This window comes from Macaca thibetana, chromosome 2, assembly GCF_024542745.1.
Source record: "Macaca thibetana thibetana isolate TM-01 chromosome 2, ASM2454274v1, whole genome shotgun sequence".
Lineage (NCBI taxonomy): Eukaryota > Metazoa > Chordata > Mammalia > Primates > Cercopithecidae > Macaca > Macaca thibetana.
The window spans coordinates 97,466,607-97,487,953 of record NC_065579.1 but is presented as its reverse complement, the minus strand read 5'-3'; the positions used below and the strand labels follow the sequence as shown (position 1 = coordinate 97,487,953).

At 37.1% G+C, this 21,347-nt stretch overlaps 2 protein-coding genes across 4 annotated transcripts in view; one reads left to right on the top strand and one right to left on the bottom strand.

The window, feature by feature from the left end:
* Positions 1 to 21,347, top strand: part of HIGD1A (HIG1 hypoxia inducible domain family member 1A) — a 1,051,097-nt gene that overhangs the window by 525,426 nt on the left and 504,324 nt on the right. The window lies entirely within an intron of this gene.
* Positions 1 to 21,347, bottom strand: part of SNRK (SNF related kinase) — a 63,091-nt gene that overhangs the window by 28,827 nt on the left and 12,917 nt on the right. For all 3 annotated transcript variants that reach the window (XM_050780377.1, XM_050780376.1, XM_050780378.1), the window contains 2 exons: positions 19,561 to 19,622; positions 15,619 to 16,313 (listed from right to left, as the gene is read on the bottom strand). In XM_050780377.1, coding sequence (XP_050636334.1) covers positions 15,619 to 16,207 — 589 coding nt within the window. In that variant the 5' untranslated portion in view covers positions 16,208 to 16,313; positions 19,561 to 19,622. The remainder of the gene's footprint in view (positions 1 to 15,618; positions 16,314 to 19,560; positions 19,623 to 21,347) is intronic.

Below are 21,347 nucleotides of genomic sequence, written 5' to 3'. Positions count from 1 at the left end.
CCACCTGGCCCCTCTCAGTAAGCACAAGAGAGTGATCAAGCATAGCAGCCTGTGTGTAAACAAACAAACCAATTCTCTTTTTTTTGAGACAGAGTCTCGCCTTGTCGCCCAGGCTGGAGTGCAGTGGCATGATCTCAGTCCACTGCAACCTCCGCCTCCCAGGTTCAAGCGATTCTCCTGCCTCAGCCTCCTGAGTAGCTGGGATTACATGCACATGCCGCCACGCCTGGCTAATTTTTATATTTTTAGTAGAGACGGGGTTTCATCTGGTTGGCCAGGCTGATCTCAAACTCCTGGCTTCATGTGATCCACCTGCCTCAGCCTCCCAACGTGCTGGGATTAAAGGCGTGGAGCCACCGCACCCGGCTCGATTCTTTAGTACATTCTAAAACACTAAAATAACTTTTAGAGTTCAGTCTGTTCAGCAACATGCAATGCGAATAACAGGATTCCAAATTTATTGTGTTAGAAAGTTTGCTCTAACTGCTGATTTTTTGTATTGCAAACTTATCTTTCTTCTTCAACAGGCATACATTTCTTACCTCAAAAAGCTTTTTTTAAAAAAAAAAAGAAAAAAGAAAATTTAGCATTTTCAACTCCCTAAAGGTTTCTCATGTTATGACCTAAGGTAAGTTGATTCAGTTTCCATATGTATTTTTGTACAAAAATAGCTACTGTTTTGAGTGTTTTGAAAAGCCTTTCTGAAGTTCTAAGAAACTAATCTGCTATCAAATAAACACCAAGACTGTCATTTCTTATCTAACATTTTAAAAAAGAAATAAAAATCCCTACTTTAGAAGTTAACTTATTCCCTAAATATAAATAACATTCTGAAAGTTAAATACAACTAAAAACAACATGTGAGAAAAACACAAGAGCAAAGGTCCCGGGCCTGCCCTTCCTCCCCATTTTCCCACGGCAGCCAACATTTCAGAAATTCCCGAGGACAAATTTCCAAAGGGGACAAGGGTATCTCGGATATACTTCCTCCCACATTGAGAAAGAGGCAGGAAAGGAAAATGAGGCCAGGGTCTAATGTTAAGTGTCCCTCTGGGACCACAGCAGCAACACCATAGAAACATAAAGCATCCTGTGATTTTTCCCACAGCAGCAGCACTGAGACAGTGACATCTGATGGACTGAGGGCTAATTTTGTGTTTGGCATTATGCTAAGTACTTTACTTACATTCATTCTTTTAATCGCCTCAACAATCCTAAAGGCAGGAACTACGAACCCCATTTCACAAATGGAGGTAACAGAGCCCAGAGATGCAAGTCAAGTGGGGAAAGAGAACAGGCAGGGCTGGGGTCCTACACCTCTGGAGAAGCTGAGGCCTCGCTGAGGGGTGACATGTAGGCAAGAAAATCAGGGGCAAGAGTGGCTAGGCAGCAGAGGGAGATGGATGGCCCTGAGGGAGGACCAGGCTTGGAGTGTGCCTAACAGCAAGGAGGCAGCATGGCTGGAGCTGAGGGAGCAACTGGGAAGGTAGTGAGAGGGAAGTCTGGGAAGAAATGGAGATGCCAATCTTTTGGGCTGTGTTGGCCACAGTGAGGATGATGGCTTTGATTCAGACTGAAATGGAAGGTCTCTAAATAGTTTTCAGCAGAGAAATAACATGATCCAACTTGAATTGTACAAAGAAAGGGTAAACATTGTTTTCCTTATGAGTAGGGGTTACCTGAAAGTGCCACCTTAGTCTGCTGACCCAAGGAATTCTCTCCTTACAGCTGCTCCCCACTGCAATTCCCGACATACTCTTGCCCAAAGCCCCAGATCCTCCTCTCAACTGGAACTTTCCACATCAGAGAACTGTGGTAGAAGAAACAAAGGAAAGAAAACCTGCCCCTAAAATCCCTCCTTTCTCTTGTCTTTCTAAAATACACACACTTATGCCAGTCAGCCCCATTAGGAAACTCAAACTACCCAGATTCAGCGCATGAGTTCTGCTTTGAAATTTATATAAATATTAACTTTTCGTTTTTGTTCTTGTTCCTGTACTAGAACTTACAATAATCAATTGTGCACAACTTGTCATTTTACACAGGATTTTAGAAGAAGGGGGTGGGCACTAAGGACCCTTTTAAAACAAACAAAATGAAAAAATCCCTTTCTAGTTAAAGGCACTAAGAGCCCTTAGAAAACTGCAAAGGTACTATGAACCCAAGAAAATGAGTTGGAATGAGGCGGTGGTAATCTGACTTGCAGAGGACCAGGGGCACTAATCAGAAGCTCCAGGGAATGGCAGTGGAAAGGAAGCAGGCAGGACAGTCTCTGGGCTCCTCAGGGAAGAGGAAAGGACAAGCAATCAATGCAGAGGAGTTTCCAAAGGGGGTGTGTGGGGGAGGGTCTAGCTTGAAGTTTCACATCAGAAAAAATTTCCAAGGGGTCTAAAATGTGGTTTTCACTTATCCCTAAATGAGCAGACAGTGGTTAAAAATGGGAGGCAGGGAAGAAGAAAAAAAATTAAGCTCCAATTATGAACGTCAAAAAAGAAATATTCCCTTTTACTCTTTAAACTTAAGTTAAAAACAATTTTTAAAGAACATCAGGATTTAAAATGTTGAAAATATCTTTTTCCACTAATATCTAAAAATATTTGATTCTATAGGTTAAAATCAGCAGTAGGCAAGGCTGGATGCATATTAGAATTGCATGGAAGCTTCTGAATGTGAGCCTAAGCCACGTAAATCTGAATCATAATCTCTGGGGGTGGGGCCCATAGGTATTTTTGAAAAATCTCCCCCAGGTGAAACTGACGGATGGTGACCACTGAGAGCCACCAGTTTAAATCTTACCCTACCACTAAAGTAGAATAAATTATACATTTGTATTAACATATATTTTGTTTGATCTGAGCCTTATAACACAGTGAGAACAATAAGTACCACAGCTAAAAATCAGTGAAAATAAAAAACACATAAATTATTTCTATCATATTTTTCAGTCTGCTCAAATACTTTTATATGACTGAAAAACCCACCTATATGGTACCTATAGACTACTTCCCATAAACATCTCATGCTCAAGAATCTTTACTAATTCTAAATACTTTTTATTTACAGAGGGTTTATGCCAGATCAATTTTTAATTGTGATTTCAGAAATATCTGTTTCTTACAGGCATGTGAAATTTCAGGCAGCTTAGGAAAAGATTTTCATTTTTTCCTTCTGGTTTTATATGACAAGTGATAACATCACAGATGCATAAAGTATCTTTCAGAGTATGTAACATTTCACTTGGCAGCTGGGTTATGGAAGGTGTGTGCTACATTTCTATGGATATGTTGTTCATTTCTTGACAATTTTAGTATTACACATACCTGGGCTCCAGGCTGCAAGGCAGTTTGTGCTGGGCACACTTATCCATGCAGGTATTATTTTTAATAAAACTTACTGACGTGCTACTTTAAAGAAGATCAAACTTCTTTTCCTAACCATAGAAGTGGCACAAATCATCCCTTTAAAATAGATAATCCCAAACTCCACAGTCGGGAGTAGTCCCTGTGACACAAGCCTAATGTCTTCTAATCTAGAACTCATAAGGGCCTGTATATCCAAATGGTAAATAGTACAAGAGTAAGTAATATAAAAGTTAAATTCTGCCTCTGGGAAGAGAAGGTCCTCTGAAAAACTGAAACATTACTAAAACATGTTTCTAATAAACAATAACTTAAAATGGGAAATGAAACTACACATTCAAATTTGGTGCCACTTGGGAAGGACTATAAAAGTAAATACATTAATAGCATCTCTGGAATCTGAAATAAAAGGTGTTACCGATTCCTGTATAACTTATAATAGCAGGGTTTTTTTGTTTGTTTGTTTTTTGTTTTTAAGAGATGGGGCCTCATTACCTTGCCCAGGCTTGTAGCACAGTGGCTATTTCCAGGCACTATCCCACTATTGATCAACACAGGAGTTTTAACTTGCTACATTTCCGAACTGGGCCAGTTCATCTCTTCTTAGGCAGCCTAGAGGTAACCCTGGCTCCCGAGAGGTCACCATATTAATGTCCAACTTAGTGCAGACACCCGATCAGCATAATACCCTACAGCCTAGAACTCCCGGGCTCAAGTGGTCTTCCTCCTATCTCAGCCTCCTGAGTAGCTGGGACTACAGGTGTTTGCCACCACACACAGCTATAACTGCAGATTATTTATAAACCAAAGAGAAAATTTCTGATTCATTTATGACCCTTTTTTAAAAATTTTTTTTTAAGAGAGGGAGTCTCACTATGTTGCCCAGGCTGGCCTTGAACTCCTGGGCTCAAGCAATCTTCCCACCTCAGCCTTTTGAGTAGCTACAGGCACACACTACCAGGCCTGACTTCATTTATGTCCTTCTGAAATAGTTCAAAGTTTTATCAAAAGGTTTTACGGCTTACTTAGGCTGTACTATCTTACAAGCAGGAGCAATCCTTTAAAAAATATTTAAGCATTTTAACATTATACATAATGCTACAATCACAACTCTTTTGGTGGACATCCATTTCCAAAATTCTCTAAAAGACTCTTTTACAGGGAAGAGTCTACTGAGGAGCTATTTTATCACAGACTAGGGTAGACAGAAAGAAATTACAGTCTTAAGTACAACTCTTGGCTTGATTATGTGAAGAGTTCCAAAAACTGGCATATTATACAAATGATAAGAAACAGTAAGTTAATAGCTATAAAGAATGTCTCAATTTATATTTTATTAATTTACCTTTTCACAAGACAAGGCAATTCATTTCAGATAGACCAGGATAGCAATTTTTAAATGCATACCGGATTTTAAAATGTTCTTTACATGTAGTAAGTTAAGCCAAATAAAGAAAGATGTTTAAGAATGCAATTCTAAGATAACTCTATATCCTTCCTCATTATGGAACATTGTAAGGCATTATGACTCAGAAAAAGTTAAGAATCAGTGCTCTAAAATACAAGTACAGGCCGGGCGCGGTGGCTCAAGCCTGTAATCCCAGCACTTTGGGAGGCCAAGACGGGCGGATCACGAGGACAGGAGATCGAGACCATCCTGGCTAACACGGTGAAACCCCGTCTCTACTAAAAAAAATACAAAAAACTAGCCGGGCGAGGTGGCGAGCGCCTGTAGTCCCAGCCACTCGGGAGGCTGAGGCAAGAGAATGGCGTGAATCCAGGGGGCGGAGCTTGCAGTGAGCTGAGATCCGGCCACTGCACTCCAGCCTGGGCGACAGAGCGAGACTCCGTCTCAAAAAAAAAAAAAAAAAAAAAAAAAAAAATTAAATAAATAAATAAATAAAATACAAGTACATACTTTTAACATGGTGAGGGGTAAATGCTCTCACCTCAGTAGAGATAATTTTTCGGCTGATTATCTGATTTTATATTTATTTTTTAAAAATAAAAATACCAGTGTAAGACTGACATTTGTTAGCATGCAACACACTGCAAAATATAGTGTGTTTCTGTCACATCGACCTTCATTCCCAGACCATCATCAGGCATTACTGCTAAAAATGAAAACCACACTACACAGTAAGTCAGAAACACCCACACTGGGATACTTGCCTTCCAGTTAATGAATAATATGTATCTATATTCAAACTTTTCATTTTGAAATAATTACAGATTCACAACAGTGGCCAACAAAACAAATGGACAGGTAAGTTTCATGTATTCTTCACCCAGTTTCCCCCAACAGTAACATCGTGCTTAAATATAGTAAAATACCAAAACTAGGAAACTGACATTGGTACAGTCCACAGAGCTTATTCAGATTTCATCATTTCACATGTATTTGTGTATGTAGTTTCTATGAAATTTTTATCACATGTGGAGATTTGTATAACCAGACACAGAAGTGCTCTATCACCACAAGGCTCCTTCATGCTATCTTTTACATGCACACCACCTACCACCATCTCTAATTCCTGGCAGCCACCAATCTGTTCTCCATTTTTACAGTTTTGTTATATCAAGAGAATTTTATAAATGGAATTATATAGCATGCAACCTGAGATGATTGTTTTTGCCCCTTGGAATCCATCCAAGTTGTTGTATCAATAGTTTATTCCTTTTTATTGCTGCACAGTATTCCATGGTATGAATACACCACAGTATAACAATTAACATGTTGAAAGATAACACCTGGGCTGTTTCCGGTTTATGGCTATTATAAATAAAACTGCTATGAACATCCATGTACAGATTTTTGTGAATACAGGTATTCATTTCTCTGGGACAAACACCCAGTAATGCAACTGCATATTTAGTTTCATAAGAGCATATTTAATTTTATAAGAAACTGTCAAACTATTTGTCAGAGTGTCTGTGGTAGTGATTTCTCTCCTTATTCTTTTCATAATTGTTTTAGTTATTCTAGGTTCTTTGCCTTTCCAGACACATTTTAGAATAATGTTGTCTATGTCTATAAAAGCCCTGCAGAGTTTTGACAGGAATTATGTTAAACCTATAGATCCATTTGGGGAAGATTGGCATCTGTACTATGGTGTATTCCAATTCATGAACATATGTCTCTCCATTTATTTAGGCCTTCTTTGATTTCTATCACTAATATTATTTTTTCGTTAGATGTGTTCTGTTAGATGTGTATCTAGGTATTTCACTTTCTTTGGCATGACTTTACATTTCAGTCTCTACATATTCATTATCAGTGTAGAAAATCAATCGATTTTGTGTTGATCTAATATCCTGTGATATTGCAGAATTCATTTGATATTCTAGGAATTTTTCTGTAGATTCCATGAGATTGTCTATATACACATTCATGTCATCTGAAAGCAGAGACAGTTTTATTTCTTCTTCTCCCATCTTTATATAACTTTCAGTACTATGTTGAGTAAAAGTGATATGTGTACATCCTTGCCTTGTTTCTCAACTTAGGACGAAAGCTTTGAGTCTTTCACCATTAAGTAGGATGTTATCTGTAGGGTTTTTGTAGATTCTCTTCATATAAAAAGTTGATGTTCCTCTCTATTCCTTGTTTAGTTGGAGCAGGCAAAGAGTAATATTTTAATGTAGGACAAAATACAGAGTATAAAGAAAAGATGTTTAGTTTTTTACACACCAATATGTGTGAGGACACACCCCATGACTCTAAACAACTTCCATTAAATGCTGAACTGCACATGAGAAATGTTGTAGAGAGTGTATATAGGCTTTTTGTGCATATTCAAGACTTAATCTAAATCCAAACATTTGCACTGTATCCATATGGAGCCATGTTTCAAGTAACACAGCTTTCATTGATTACTGCATAATTGGTAGTAAGAATTAATGCAGAGACTGAATATTTCATCTTTGAAATAGTCTATAAACTAGGAAACACCTAAAATAAAGGTTTTTAAATCTAGATCTGTAATATCCTAGAAGACTCCAAACCTTAGGTGAGATGATGAAGTTCTCAATACCAAATTTAATTCATTTTAACTTGAAAATAAGAATTTTCAGGAAAGTAGAAAAAGGTCATAAATAATGTCAGGGTTTTACAATTATTGAAAAGTTGTGAATCTATTATTTAAGAAACAATTTTCCCATTTTAGAGTTCCTATAATAATGAAGAAAATTTTAAAGTACAATTTTTTAAAGAGTAAGTTCTTTCCTAATCCTGCTCTGACAAAACCTTTATTTATCAAGAAATTCACTTGGAACCTCACTACAAGCAGGCCACACCACAGGACAAGCAGCCAGGCATCCATCGGTTTCAGCAGAGCCTGGTCGCTCAGAGCAAAGACATTACACCTGTCTTGACCCAGCAGGCACAGGTTCATTGCCCTGTCTCTTCTTCCACTGCATAACCTGATGTGACAAGCAGCAATGAGTTCTCCACGGTGTACACCACTGCACTGCACTCTTACTACAGTAATTCCACAGACTGCAATGAGAGATTCCAGGATTTTTCCCACAGATCCTTTATCCCCCCATCCTTTCTGACTCTGTGAAATCAACTTAATACACATTCTTGAAAGCTCAGAGAGCTGACTGAATCAATAGTGCATGAGCATGATCTAGCTACCCTTCCTCTTTCCAAATCCCTAGATATGACAGAAACGGTAGAAGGCAGGATCAGACTGAAAGAGGAAACCAGAGCCCCAAAATCCAGCTAGCGGGGGCTTCTGTGGTGCTCTTTTCTAGATGATGCACACTGGAAACAGGAAAGAACTGCACCCAGACAACCATTAGAAGGATTAACTGAGGACTAATTTCCTACCTTATAATTCTACACTAGCACCAAGCATGTCCATGCAGACATGTGTTCCAGGATTTTTGTAGATTCTTTTCATCAAGTTGAGGATGTTCCTCTCTATTGTGGACATTAGGAACAGAGAGAGAGGGATGGTGTCCAAGAGGTGTATTAACAACCTGACAAATAGTAAGACCTGATACCAGCGCTTCCCAGTTAGCTGTATGACCCTGCTCCTCTCCCATATCCCCTAGAGTACTCAGACATCATATTCACAGCAAAGTATCTGGAAATCTCAAAAACAGAGATGAACAAACAACTAACACCCCCAAGAACGAAGGAAAAATGAGAGAGAGGAACCAAGTTCATCAAACAGAAGCAGCAGCACCCAAGAAAACCTGCTTAATGAAGCACTTTCGGAACTGTTAAAATAAGAAAAACAAAATACGCTCCACTGAATTAATGAAATGTAGTTCTACAAAGAAAATTAGTCTTGCATCAGACTTCTCACCGACAACTTTAAAAGCAAAAAGATGACAGAAAAATATCTGTGAAAAACATATCTTCAAAGTTGGGAGAAAAATGATTTTGAATATATATTTCCATATCCAGTCAAATTAGCATTCAAATGTGAAGACATTTTAGACACACAAGGACTTGAATTTTTCAAAAATCCTCTCTGAAAGGGTTACAAACAAAACAAAGCAAAATAAAAATAATCCAAGAAAGGGACAGGGAGGCCAGGAAATTCATAAAATTAAGTAAAAAGTAAGTATTTATTACAGACAAACACAAGCAAACAAGAATGTTATTAACCAAAAAAGAAGTAGAAACAAACTGATTCTTATTTGTAGGGTAGGAGAAATAATGTGGACACTGTCTGACTCTAGACATTAAAGGTGGACACCAACACAAAAAGAAACAGATTACACATCATGCAAACCACCGCGGGGGAAAGAGCAAAGAAAGCTTGCATAATCTAACAAAATATGGGAAAAGGTAATAAATAATAAGGCAAATGAAAACCACAAAATAAGATAGGACAAGTCCAAACACTCCAGTAATATTAAATATAAATAAATCAAATTCACCTATTCAAAGACTGATTCATAGATTAGACACGAAATACTGTTATACACAGGCATACCTCGGAGATACTGTGGGTTCTGTTTCAGACCACTGAAATAAAGCAAATGTTGCAATAAAGCGAGACACACAATTTTTTGTTTCCCAGTGCATAAAAAGTTACGTTTATACTATACTGTAGTCTATTAAATGTGCAACATCATTATGTCTAAAAAAGATATTGTACATACCTTAATTTAAAAATACTTTACGAGGGGCACATGTTCTCAGAATCTCCTGGGGCTGTGTCACGGGCAAAAAATTAAAAAAAACAAACAAACAACAAAAAAAACTTTATCAAGAACAGCCCAGGCAACATAATAAGACCCTATCTTTACAAAACTTTAAAAATTAGCTGGATGTGGTGGTGCACGCCTGTAGTCCCAGTTACTCAGGAGGCTGAAGTGCGAGGACTGCTTGAGCCCAGGAGTTCAAGTCTGCAACGAGCTATGATCATGCCACTATACTCCAGCCTGGGCTACAGAGGGAGTCCCGGTCTCAAAGAAAAAAAAAAAAAAAAAAAACTTATTTCTAAAAAATGTTAACAATCATCTGAGCCTTCAATGAGTCAAGGCATAATCTTTTTGCTGGTGGAAGTTCCTGCCTTGATGTTGATGGCTGCTTACTTATCAGGGTCATGGTTGCTGAAGGTTGGCATGGCTGTGGCTATTTCTTAAAATAAGACAACAATGAAGTCTGCTGCATCATTTGATTCTTCCTTTCATGAAAGATTTATCTCTGGCATGTAATGCTGTTTGACAGCATTTTACGTACAGTAGAAATGCAGAACCTCTTTCAAAACTGAAGTCAGTTCTCTCAAACCTTGCCACTGCTTTATCAAACTTACTATGTGAGTTTACATTAATAGTCTAAATCCTTTGTTGTCATTTCAACAATATTCGCATCTTCACTAATAGAATCCATCTCAAGAAACCATTTCTTCACCTGCGTTCATGGATTTAAAAAAATTAAGATTAAAAAAAAAAAAAAAAAACACTTTCTTTGCTCATCCCTAAGAAGCCACTTCTCATCCATTCAAGTTTTATCATGAAACTGTAGCAATTCAGTCATATCTTCAGGCTCCCTTTCTATTTATCTTCCTATTTCCACCACATATGCAGTTATTTCCTCCACAAACTGTGAACCCCTCACAGTCATCCATGAGGGCTGGAATCAACTTCTTCCAAACTCCTCTTAATGTTGATATTCTGATCTCCTCCCATGAGTCACAAATGGTCTTAACGGTGCATCCTTTCCAGGTTTTCAACTTACTTTGCCCAGATGGATTGGAGGCATTACTACCTATGGCAGACATAGCCTTACAAGATGCATTTCTTAAACAGTAAGACTTGAAAGTCGAAATTACTCCTTGATCCATGGGCTGCAGAATGGATGCTGTGTTATCTACATGAAAACATCATCAATTTCCTTGTACATCTCCATCAGAGCTCTTGGCTGACCAAGTGCGTTGTCAGTGAGTGGTAGTATGTCAAAAGGAATCTTTTTTTCTGAGTAGTAGGTCTCAAACAGTGGGCTTAAGAAATTCAGTAAACTATGCTATAAACAGACGTGTTGTCATTCAGGCTTTGTTGTTCCATTTATAAAGCACAGGTAGAGTATATTTGACTTAACTCTTAATGGCCCTAGGATTTTCTGAATGGTTAATGAGCATGGCTTCAACTTTAAGTCACCAGCTGCATTTACCCATAACAAGAGTGCCAGCCTACCTTTTGAGGCAATGAAACCAGGCACCGACTTCTCTTTAACTATGAAAGTCCTACACAGGATCTTCTTCCAATAGAAGGCTGTTTTAGTTGTATCAAAAATCTGTTGTTCAGTGGAGCCACCTTCATCAATTACCTTAGCTAGATCTTCTGGTTTCTCCATCAGCACTTGGTGTTTCATCTTGTACTTTTATGTTATGGAGATGGCTTCTTTCCTTAAACCTCATGAACCAAACTCTGCTAGTTTCAAACTTTTCCTCTGCAGCTTCCTCCCCTCTCTTCGCCCTTAGAGAACTGAAGAGAGTTAGGGCCTTGCTCTGGATTAGGCTTTGGCTTAAGGGAATAGTGGCTGGCTAGATCTTTCACCCACACCACTAAAACTTTCTTCATATCAACAATAAAGCTGTTTTACTTTCTTACCATTCATGTGTTCACTGGAGTGGCACTTTTAATTTCCTTCAAGAACTTTTCTTTTGCATTCACAACTTGGCTGTTAGGTGCATGAAGCCTACCTTTCAGTCTATCTTGGCTCACCATGTCTTGCTCGCTAAGCTTATTCATTTCCAGCTTTTGACTTAAAAGTGAGAGATGTACCACTCTTCCTTTCACTTGAACACCTAGAGGCCACTGTAATTAACTGGCCTAATTTCAATATTGTTGTGTCTCAGAGAATAGGGAAGCCCAAGAAGAGAGAGAGAGAGAGATGAGGGAATGGCTGGTAGGTGAAACAGTCAGAACACATACAACATTTATTAGTTAAGTTTGCTGTCTTATATGGGTGCTGTGTCTGGCATTGCAAAACAACTACAATAGTAACATTAAAGATCACTGATCACAGATCACCATAAAAAATAAATAACGACAAAGTTTAAAATATTTTGAGAATTACCAAAATGTGACAGAGAGGCATGATGTGAGCATATGCTGTTGGAAAAATGGTGCCAAGAGACTTGCTTGATGAAGGGTTGCGGCAACCTTCAATATGTAAATAAACAAAAAAACTGCAAGATCTGAGACATGCAATAAAGTTATGCACAATAAAATGAAGTATGCCTTTATTGTTTAAAAGGGATAAATTTAAAGCAATGACAAAACAGACTTTAAGGCAATATGTATCAAAGAGTATACTTTCGTATTGATGAAAGGTATAACTCATCATGTAAAATATATTAGAAACTTTTAATACCTTTATTGTCAATCAAAGCTTGACAATGCCATGTATAAAGTAAAAAATGGTTAAATTACAAAATTCACAGATCAGAATAGAAGACTAGCATTATTCTCTCAGAAAATCACAGGTCAGAATAAAAACATGTAAGGGTACAAAGGAACAAACTGCATAATGCATAATCTTAAGTATATATAAAAACTCCAACTATACAAATATTTTAATCACATGAAGAATAGTCACCATGGTATGAATTACCATGTATCAAGCCACAAAGAAAATCTAAAAATAGTATCCAAAGCAGAAACCAATTGGGCATAAATTAACTTCAATGTACTAAAATTAGAAGTTAAAAAACAGACAACTAAAGAGAAAAATAAATCTATCCATTTTGAATTTTTAAAAAGGAACACCTTTCTATATAACTTTTCAGTTAAATAAGAAACCAAAGATAAATTTTAGCAATGAACAACAACTGCAGAGTGAAACCCCTAGGACGTCCTCAGAGATTCTGGGAGAGGGCATCATATAGCATCAAATCACATAGCATTAAAGATGTACACATCAGATTGTCTTCTAAATAGCATTAATAAACCATTTGTTAGAAATCAAGACACACAGAAATAAGCTTTTGATACATGATGCTATTAAAAAATAGAAAACCTCAAAGATCCTAGAAAGAATAAAGAAAAAGACATCTAAAACAAAAAGTATAGTTGATAAGTAAAATCAAATCTGATTTTTTGAAAAGAATAGTAAAATAGACAATTCCTCAGCGAATTCTCAATGCAGAGGACCAGCATACTATAAAACACTTATTTAAAAAAAAAAAGAATCAAAGTTTTTTTATTAACATCTCAAAATATGTCCGATTTTAATTTTTGTGTATGCTCATTTTAGTAAACATTTGTGAAAAATCAGACTACTTTTGGCACGATAAACTAATAGTACATTAACAGAAAGACACCTGTCCATTTTTTTAAAATAGCAATTCCATATTTCAATCACACATCACACAGTATGAATTGAAATAACTATAAATAACGAAAATGAAAATGTTACCCATGAACTCCATCCAAGCCTACTTCACCAACACATGGTAATCATTTATTAGACTGGTGAACATCTTCCCAAGTGGTTTTCTTTTCCTTTTTTAATAGCTTTTTAAAAGTTTTATTATTGCAATATTTAAGATACAAGGGGGGAAAAAGGAACATAACAATGAACCCCTGTGTACCTACCACCCAACTTAGAAAATAAACATCACCAATACAGCTGAAAGCCTACAGATATGCCTGCCCCTTAGAAGTAACCTATCTTGCTCTCATGCATTCTTCAGAGTTTACTACATGTAATACATGTGCACATACTAGTAAATAATATATAACACTGCTTTGTATGTTTTAAAATTTTATATAAATGTTGGCTGGGGCGGTGGCTCATGCCTGTAATCCCAGCGCTTTGGGAGGCCGAGGCGGGTGGATCACGAGGTCAGGAGATCGAGACCATCCTGGCTAATACAGTGAAACCCCATCTCTACTAAAAATACAAAAAAATTTATCTGGGCGTGGTGGCGGGTGCCTGTAGTCCCAGCTACTCGGGAGGCTGAGGCAGGAGAATGGCGTGAACCCGGGAGGTGGAGCTTGCAGTGAGCTGAGATCGTGCCACTGTACTCCAGCCTGGGTGACAGAGCGAGACTCTGTCTCAAAAAATTAAAAAAAAAAAATTTTATATACATGTTGTATGTACTCTTCATCAATTTGCTCTGTTTCCCTTAAAAAGTATGCTTGTGAGATTCAATCATGCTGGCAAAAATGTTTAATTTTCACCATATATAGAATTCAATATGAATACTGTTAACAAATTATTCCCCTGCTGTACATTCAATAATGCTGTTAAAAACGTTCTTTGAAAATCTCTTGTATACATAAGTGAGAGTTACTCTGGAGTGCATATGTAGGAGAGAATTGCTGGGTTACCAGATGTGTACATCTTTAACTTTACCAGACATTGCCAAATTGTCTTCTAAATAGTGTAAGAGTTTCTGATAGTCTATGGTCTTATCAACACTTAGTTTTGTCTGACTTTAGTTTTTCCCAATGTGAAAAGTATGAAAGAGTATCTTATGTTTAATAGATTTTAAAGAGTACCTTATCTTTAATAGGATACTCTTATTAAATTTGCACTAATGAAGTTCAAGAGTTTTTCATGTGTAGACATTTGTGTTTCTTCTTCTGGAAATTCCTGGCTTCACTGTCTGATTAGAATGGCTCCATTAATCAAAAATCTCCACTCAAATATTCTAAGGAAAGACTTCAGTGAAGTCTAGTTATCTGTAGTAGGCAGAAACCGCTCATTACCCCTTTCTTTTCCAGAACATGATAGTCTTAACATGAAAATCAGTGTCTTGGTGCACAAAGTATTCGATATAACATCAACACTCTTCAACGTTAAGTGCACCTCCGTCATTAATCCTTTAACCTGCATTTCAAGTTACCACAAATGCAAGCAGAATACTTACATGTATGAATCTGACATCATGTGCATGTAATATTAGTACATTTTTTCCAAGATTAAACTAACAAAAAGCTGACTGCACCTTCTGATCAACAAATCCTTAAAAAAATTAAGAACAAATTCCTACATGAACTTCAAAACAAATACAATCCCAAGGAGACAAAGTTTACACAAACTGAAAGGCAGTAAATACTTTCACCACAAATAGATAAATCTTGACAAGTGAAAGAGCACAAAGTGTGTGGAGAGGGAAAGAAGGCAGTTAGGAATGTCAAAGGTACCACAATTCCAGAATCCACCATACAGAAAGCCTCTGTATGCCAGTTTCCTATTCTGAACAATGAGATGGACAATAACAACCCCACAGGTCACTGTGAAGAGTAAACAAGATAATATGGGAGTGCTACACCTGTACCTGATTCAATTCTATATTATGGATAAAAAATGAAGCAGAGAGGTCAAGCACTTGTTCAAGTTCACAGTTAATAAATGATTCTAATACCCAAATTATTGACACTGCACTGTAATATTCACAGTACCTTTCCAATATGGGTCTCCGATGATTGTTAGAGGATATGCACAGAAAGGAAATGGCTAAAGACAGCCACTAAAAGAAAAATCTAAGATAAGAAAAGCATTTGGACCTTAAGAAAAAAATTACAATGAACAGAAAAGAGATTACCTTAAATGATAACTTACTCATTTTCCTTTGTACTCACAAATATACTTTAGACATTTGCCATCTAAAAGTTGAAATCAACAAATTGCCAGCTTTAGGAATATATGGCATTTATGAAACCCAATTTGCTAGTTAAGGCCAATTAAATTCTCTAGAAATCATTTTTAGATAAACAACTGATTTGACCAACTCTAGCTGGCAGAATTCAAGTGGCCAAATACTGGACCGAGGTTACCTACCTACTGCAGGTGCATCATACTCATCACCAAGCAGAATTTCTGGAGCAGAATATGCAAGAGATCCACAGCTTGTAGTGAGCTTCTTCCCTGGTTGAAATTTGTTGCTGAACCCAAAGTCTGTCAACTTTACAAGACCTTGTTTTTCAAAGAAGACTACATTCTCTGGTTTTAAGTCTCTGTGAACCACATGGAGTTTATGGCAATAAGATATAGCATGAACTATCTGAGCAAAGTACTTCTTGGCCAAGTCTTCGTTAAGACCCTCCTCATGTTTCATTATATAATCAAACATATCTCCTCCATCCCCAAGTTCTAGAATAAGATATAGTTTGGTCTGGGTGTCAATAACTTCATAAAGGCGGACGATGTTAGGATGCTGCACTAGTTTCATGCATCTCACCTCCTGGAAAAGATGACCAGTAGCTAGAGTGTCCAGTTTTGTCTTGTCAATAACTTTTACTGCCACCTTTTCACCCGTAAAGACATGCCTGGCAAGTTTAACCACAGCAAAATGGCCTCGACCCAAGGTTTTATCCAGATCATATAATCCAGCAATCTTTCCATCATACCCTCGCTTAAATCCCGCCATGCTGGTCCAACAGAAGAAAAAATATTTAGACTGTTTGAAATAGATCTTCTCATATAAGAATATCTGGTGAATACAAAAAATTCATTTTCAATGTCGTCATGGGTATCTACAAAATAAGAAGAGAAACAAAATTAAGTTTCTGTGACTTTTCTTCACAAACTTTAAAATCAGTTCATTTTTTGTTTTTTTTTCATTTTAAGAGAAACTTGAAGAAAATAAATTGAGATATAAAATGAGTCAGGGTCATTCATAACAACCCATTTCTATATTTAGACTTTATATTACAAAGGCTGAGAATTTAAATACTAAATTTTTGCAAACTGAAAAAAAAAATTAGTTCAATTTTTTGGTGGTCAGTAATAAGAAAACTGGCAAGTTTGACAAGCATGTTTAAGAAACAAACATTTTCTAAAAGTAATTTTAATTAGTGTCTTAAAAAATAAGGCAAGAGTTGACAAGGGAAAACACGAAGAATAAACATTTGGACAGAAACCCAACAACTTTTCAGTTTCCCCAAGACCAACATCACTTCCTTTAAGTGCAAAAAAAAAAGAAAGAAAGAAAAAAAGAAAAATTCCATTCTGTGAAGGTTTCTCTAACTCCTTCTCTCCTCAATATCTCCAGAGCACCTTGGGACACCTCTATTTTATGTGGTCTTATTCTACAGGTATTCGGGTACGCCATCTCCTCTATCCTGACAGCAGCAGGTTCTCAGGGATTTTCTATTCTAAGATTCTTTTCTCTTCTACTTTCCCCCAATACCTAGAACAGTGCTTACAAATAGCATGTAATCCAAACTGTCTTATTAAATTTTGAAATGCAACTTTTTCCAAAATGTTTCGGAGGTAATTGTTTGCTCTTGCATCACTATTGTTTAGGATAAGCACCTGGCACACAGTAGGTGCTTAACATATTAGTAAACATATTAACATTGACTTTTTAAACTTATAACTGAACTTTAAATTTTTTGAGGGGGTTCTAGGTATGTGGTAGTAGGTACTTAATAAATATTTGCTAATTTACTGGTATTCATCAGTTATGCTGATTTTTAATGATCGTTTTCCAACTCTGAATCACAACCCAGCATAACGTGATTATATTCCAAGAGTAAACAGGCATGCATTCTTACAGATGATTTAAAGATCATTTGGTTTTTAAGAACCACATTTCATACTGCACTTAAAAATTTCAACTTTTATAATAAATGAATAGAAATAGGTTCCCCATAAATTACCCTGACTCAGAAAAACAAACATGTATAAAATTAAACAAGATGCAACTTTATATCTCACTGGCTGAACCCTCACTTTTTTTTCTAACCAACATTTAATAGAACTGAGTAACAAAATCCAATGAGGAATATAGCAACCTTGTAAGGTCAGCTCTCTCCCATTAGTCAGTATCTATCCCTTTGACGAACCTTTTTCTACTTTTTCTACGCCTCTCAATATACAGTTTCACATTTTCAGTTATATATTAAGAGCATTAATTATTGAGTCCACTTAGATAAAAATATCCCAAAAAATGAAATTTGACATATAATGGGTAAGATTTTTTTTAATTTTTAAAAACTGTTATTTATTCTTATTAGAGACAGGGTCTTGCTATGTTGCTCAGGCTGGTCTTGAACTCCTGGCCTCATGCAATCCTCCTGCCTTGGCCTCCCAAAGTACAAGGATTACAGGCTTGAGCCACCGTGCCTGGCCAGTCAGCACTGGTCTCATTTTTATAGCTAAGGCAACAGGCTGCTCTAGGTACAAGTGACATTAACTGCAAAAGCTAGGATTCACACCTAATTAATAAATTTCAAAGTCCACATTCTTTATAAACATTTGGCCACTCTAATCAATGCCCCATTTAGGATAATACCATCTTAAGAGTTAAAATACTAACTACAAAAGAAGCATAAAGTCACTTTTATATTTATACCACTTCAGAAATGATCTGAATCACATACCTAGAACCCCCTCAAAAAATTTATGTTAAGTTAAATTACAAGTTCAAAAAGTCAATGTTAATATGTTTACTAATATATTTTTTGCATTTTAGTAATTATTGCAATAATAAATAGCACTACCATTTACTTAATGAGTATTACACACCAGTCACATGCCAAATACTTCACATCATCCTCATTCAATCCTCACAATTCCCCTCAGAGACAGGAATCATTAGCCCCCTTTTGAGGCACAGTAACTTAGTGTAGGCCAAATGGCCAGTGTGTAAAACAGCCGGGACTGAAACCCAGGGCTGTCTGACACCAAAGTCCATGCTTTAAAACATTATGCTACATTGTGTTTGCAAATTGATTTTAGAACCAAAATTATTAATCCTGCTATTAAGATTTTTAAATAAGAAACTGATACAATGCCTAGGTGTTGGGAGCTGGGGGAAGCAAATTTCTTCTATATGTATATTATCCCTGTCATCTGAACTAGTAACTTTAATGACAGGATTAACAGGAAAATCCAAATTGAAAGACCTTGCTTTATTTGGACAGTAGTTTCCCAAAGAAATTTTAATTTGGTATATTTAATGTTCAAATATAAAAACTCTGGTGGGGGGGGCAGGAAACTAACTTTAAATATTTTAACTTCAATTAATTATAAGGGCAATAATTATGCTTAAAATTCTACCCAAGTCTACGTTTCTACTGCATAAGCTTGCAAATGCCACTTTAGCTTTTAAAACACATTCCTTCAGGCTGCCCCCAAATTATATAATTTTGTTCTTTTCATCTATCATTTTAGTTTAGATGTGTTCCTGGAAAGTTACATAAATCAGATTTTACAAATGAATCTGATTTTTGAAAACAAAACTTTTTATTACAAAAATACATGGAAAAAAAATTTTTTTTTCAGAGCCTCAGACACCCACAGATAAGTACTATTAAACCTTAATGTTTCTCTTCCCAAACCTGTGCCAACAAGAGGGCATGGTGAAATAATTTTTAATCTACAGCAAGCTCATGGGAAAGAATCTAATTGGTATCTTCACAATGAGTACCCTATAGTGAAACAATCACTCTTACTACCAAATAATGTCCTTTTTTTATGAGCACCCCTTTTCCATAGTCTATGAAACCACAATTAAATTGTATAGCTAAGAACAGGACACTATGATTAATTCAAAGTTTAGACGAAAAACATCCTTGTTAATGAACATCTTTTTAAATACTAGTCTACTGTCCAATCCTACTATCAAGTACGTTTTGAGTTAGAGTACAAAGTAACTAAATCGTTTTTTTTGATCTTTGAGGATCTTGCAGCTCCCAAAAGTCAATCTGAACATCAATGCCGAATGTTAAGATGTGGCTTATATAAAGGTGAATTTGTAATGTCTCCAAGACATACCCTGCAAACTGCATACTGAATAATCCTTGTTATCACAGTGTTTTGTTAGTTGCTTCTTTTTCCTAAAAGAAAATACAGAAAAAGATTCAGATTTAGTTGTATTTGTTTGAATTTTGCTTAAAGTCAAAATACATACTCTAAGGCTGGATCTAGACAAATGTATAAAAATGGTAAAATCTGTCTTTAGTAACCCAGTTTCCCCCATTATCCTTCTGCCTTCTGTGAATTATAACTCCTTTAGATGACCTTTAGTAAAAAGGGATTTCAAAGTGAACAGATTTTTCCAGGTAGACAGGTCAGAAAAATTATTCCACTGGAATGAAGAAATAATAATGAACAAGGCCGGGCACGGTGGCTCACGCCTGTAATCCCAGCATTTTGGGAGGCTGAGGCAGGTGGATCATTGAGGTCAGGAGCTCGGGACTAGCCTGATCAACATGGTGAAACCCTGTCTCTACTAAAAATACAAAAATTAGCTGGGCGTGGTGACGGGCGCCTGTATTCCCAGCTACTCAGGAGACTGAGGCAGGAGAATCACTTTAACCCGGAGGCGGAAGCTGCAGTGAGCCGAGATGGCGCCATTGCACGCCAGCCTGGGTGACAAAGTAAGACTCCATCTCAACCAAAAAAAAAAAAAAAAGAAAGAAAAGAAAAGAAAAGAAAAGAATAATGAACAACAGTACAATTGCCATTTTTTAAATGCCTCCTACAACAGGCTCCAAACTCACATTTCACTGAATCCTCCCCATGAAACTGCATGCTAGGTACCATGAAGCTTAACTTGCCTGACAAGCAGCAGTCTCTAGCTCCAATTATGGTCAGCCTGGCATCAAAGCCACCCAATCTCTAGGAGCCCCTACAGGCTCATGAAATACTCACACTACAGCAGCCAAGGAGGGCAAGCTTTACAACACACTGTCCTCCAGAAGGCAAGTGGAAATCACTTATGATGCCAGCATCAGGGATCACACAAAACACCTTCTCCATCAGAGGCCCGCCACTTGATAGTAACAAAGAAACTATCACCACAAACAAAAGGAATGTGAGCAAATCACTTATATCCAACTTCGTGGCACGATGAGGGAATACTAACCGAGGTAGCCTTGCAGGTCTTTCCATGAAAATGAACTATTACATGAAAAACAGAAAGGCCTAAACATTCACATGACACCAACATAATAATTTACACTATACACTAAAGGTGAGAGGTGTCCAAGTAAAGTTCAAATGCACTTGGGAGAAAAGGAGTGCAAGAGAATGGGGGAAGCAAGATAGGAAAGGTGAAAGAAGGAGGAAAGGTGGTTGACATCTGGATATGAAAGCAAGTGTCCTGCCAGGAATGAGGGAACAAGGAGCAAGAGTTCTGCAGCACACATAGGGCTGGCCAAGCCATGGGCACAGGTCTACATTTAGTGACAGACGAACCCTGGGATGCCTACCTGACTGGTCCTTCAGCTACAAGAGGGATATGGTAGCTCCTTCCACTATCCTTGCCTGTTTCTCTTTTTCCAGCAGCCCCTGTTTCATCCCTAGTCTCTGTGGCAAAGCAGTGCGGTAGTACAGTGATAAGTACTGGTTCTAAAGACCAACAACTGCATTTGAATCCCAGCTCACCAATCACTAGCCAAAGGAACTCAGCAAGTTACCTTGACTTCTCTGTATGGTCAGTTTCTTCATTAGAAAATGTTAGTAATAAGAAAACAATCTCATAGGATATGGTGAGGATCAAATGAGTTAATACAGGTAAAGTGTTTAGAACAGTGCCTGGCACAGAGTAAGCATTCTTT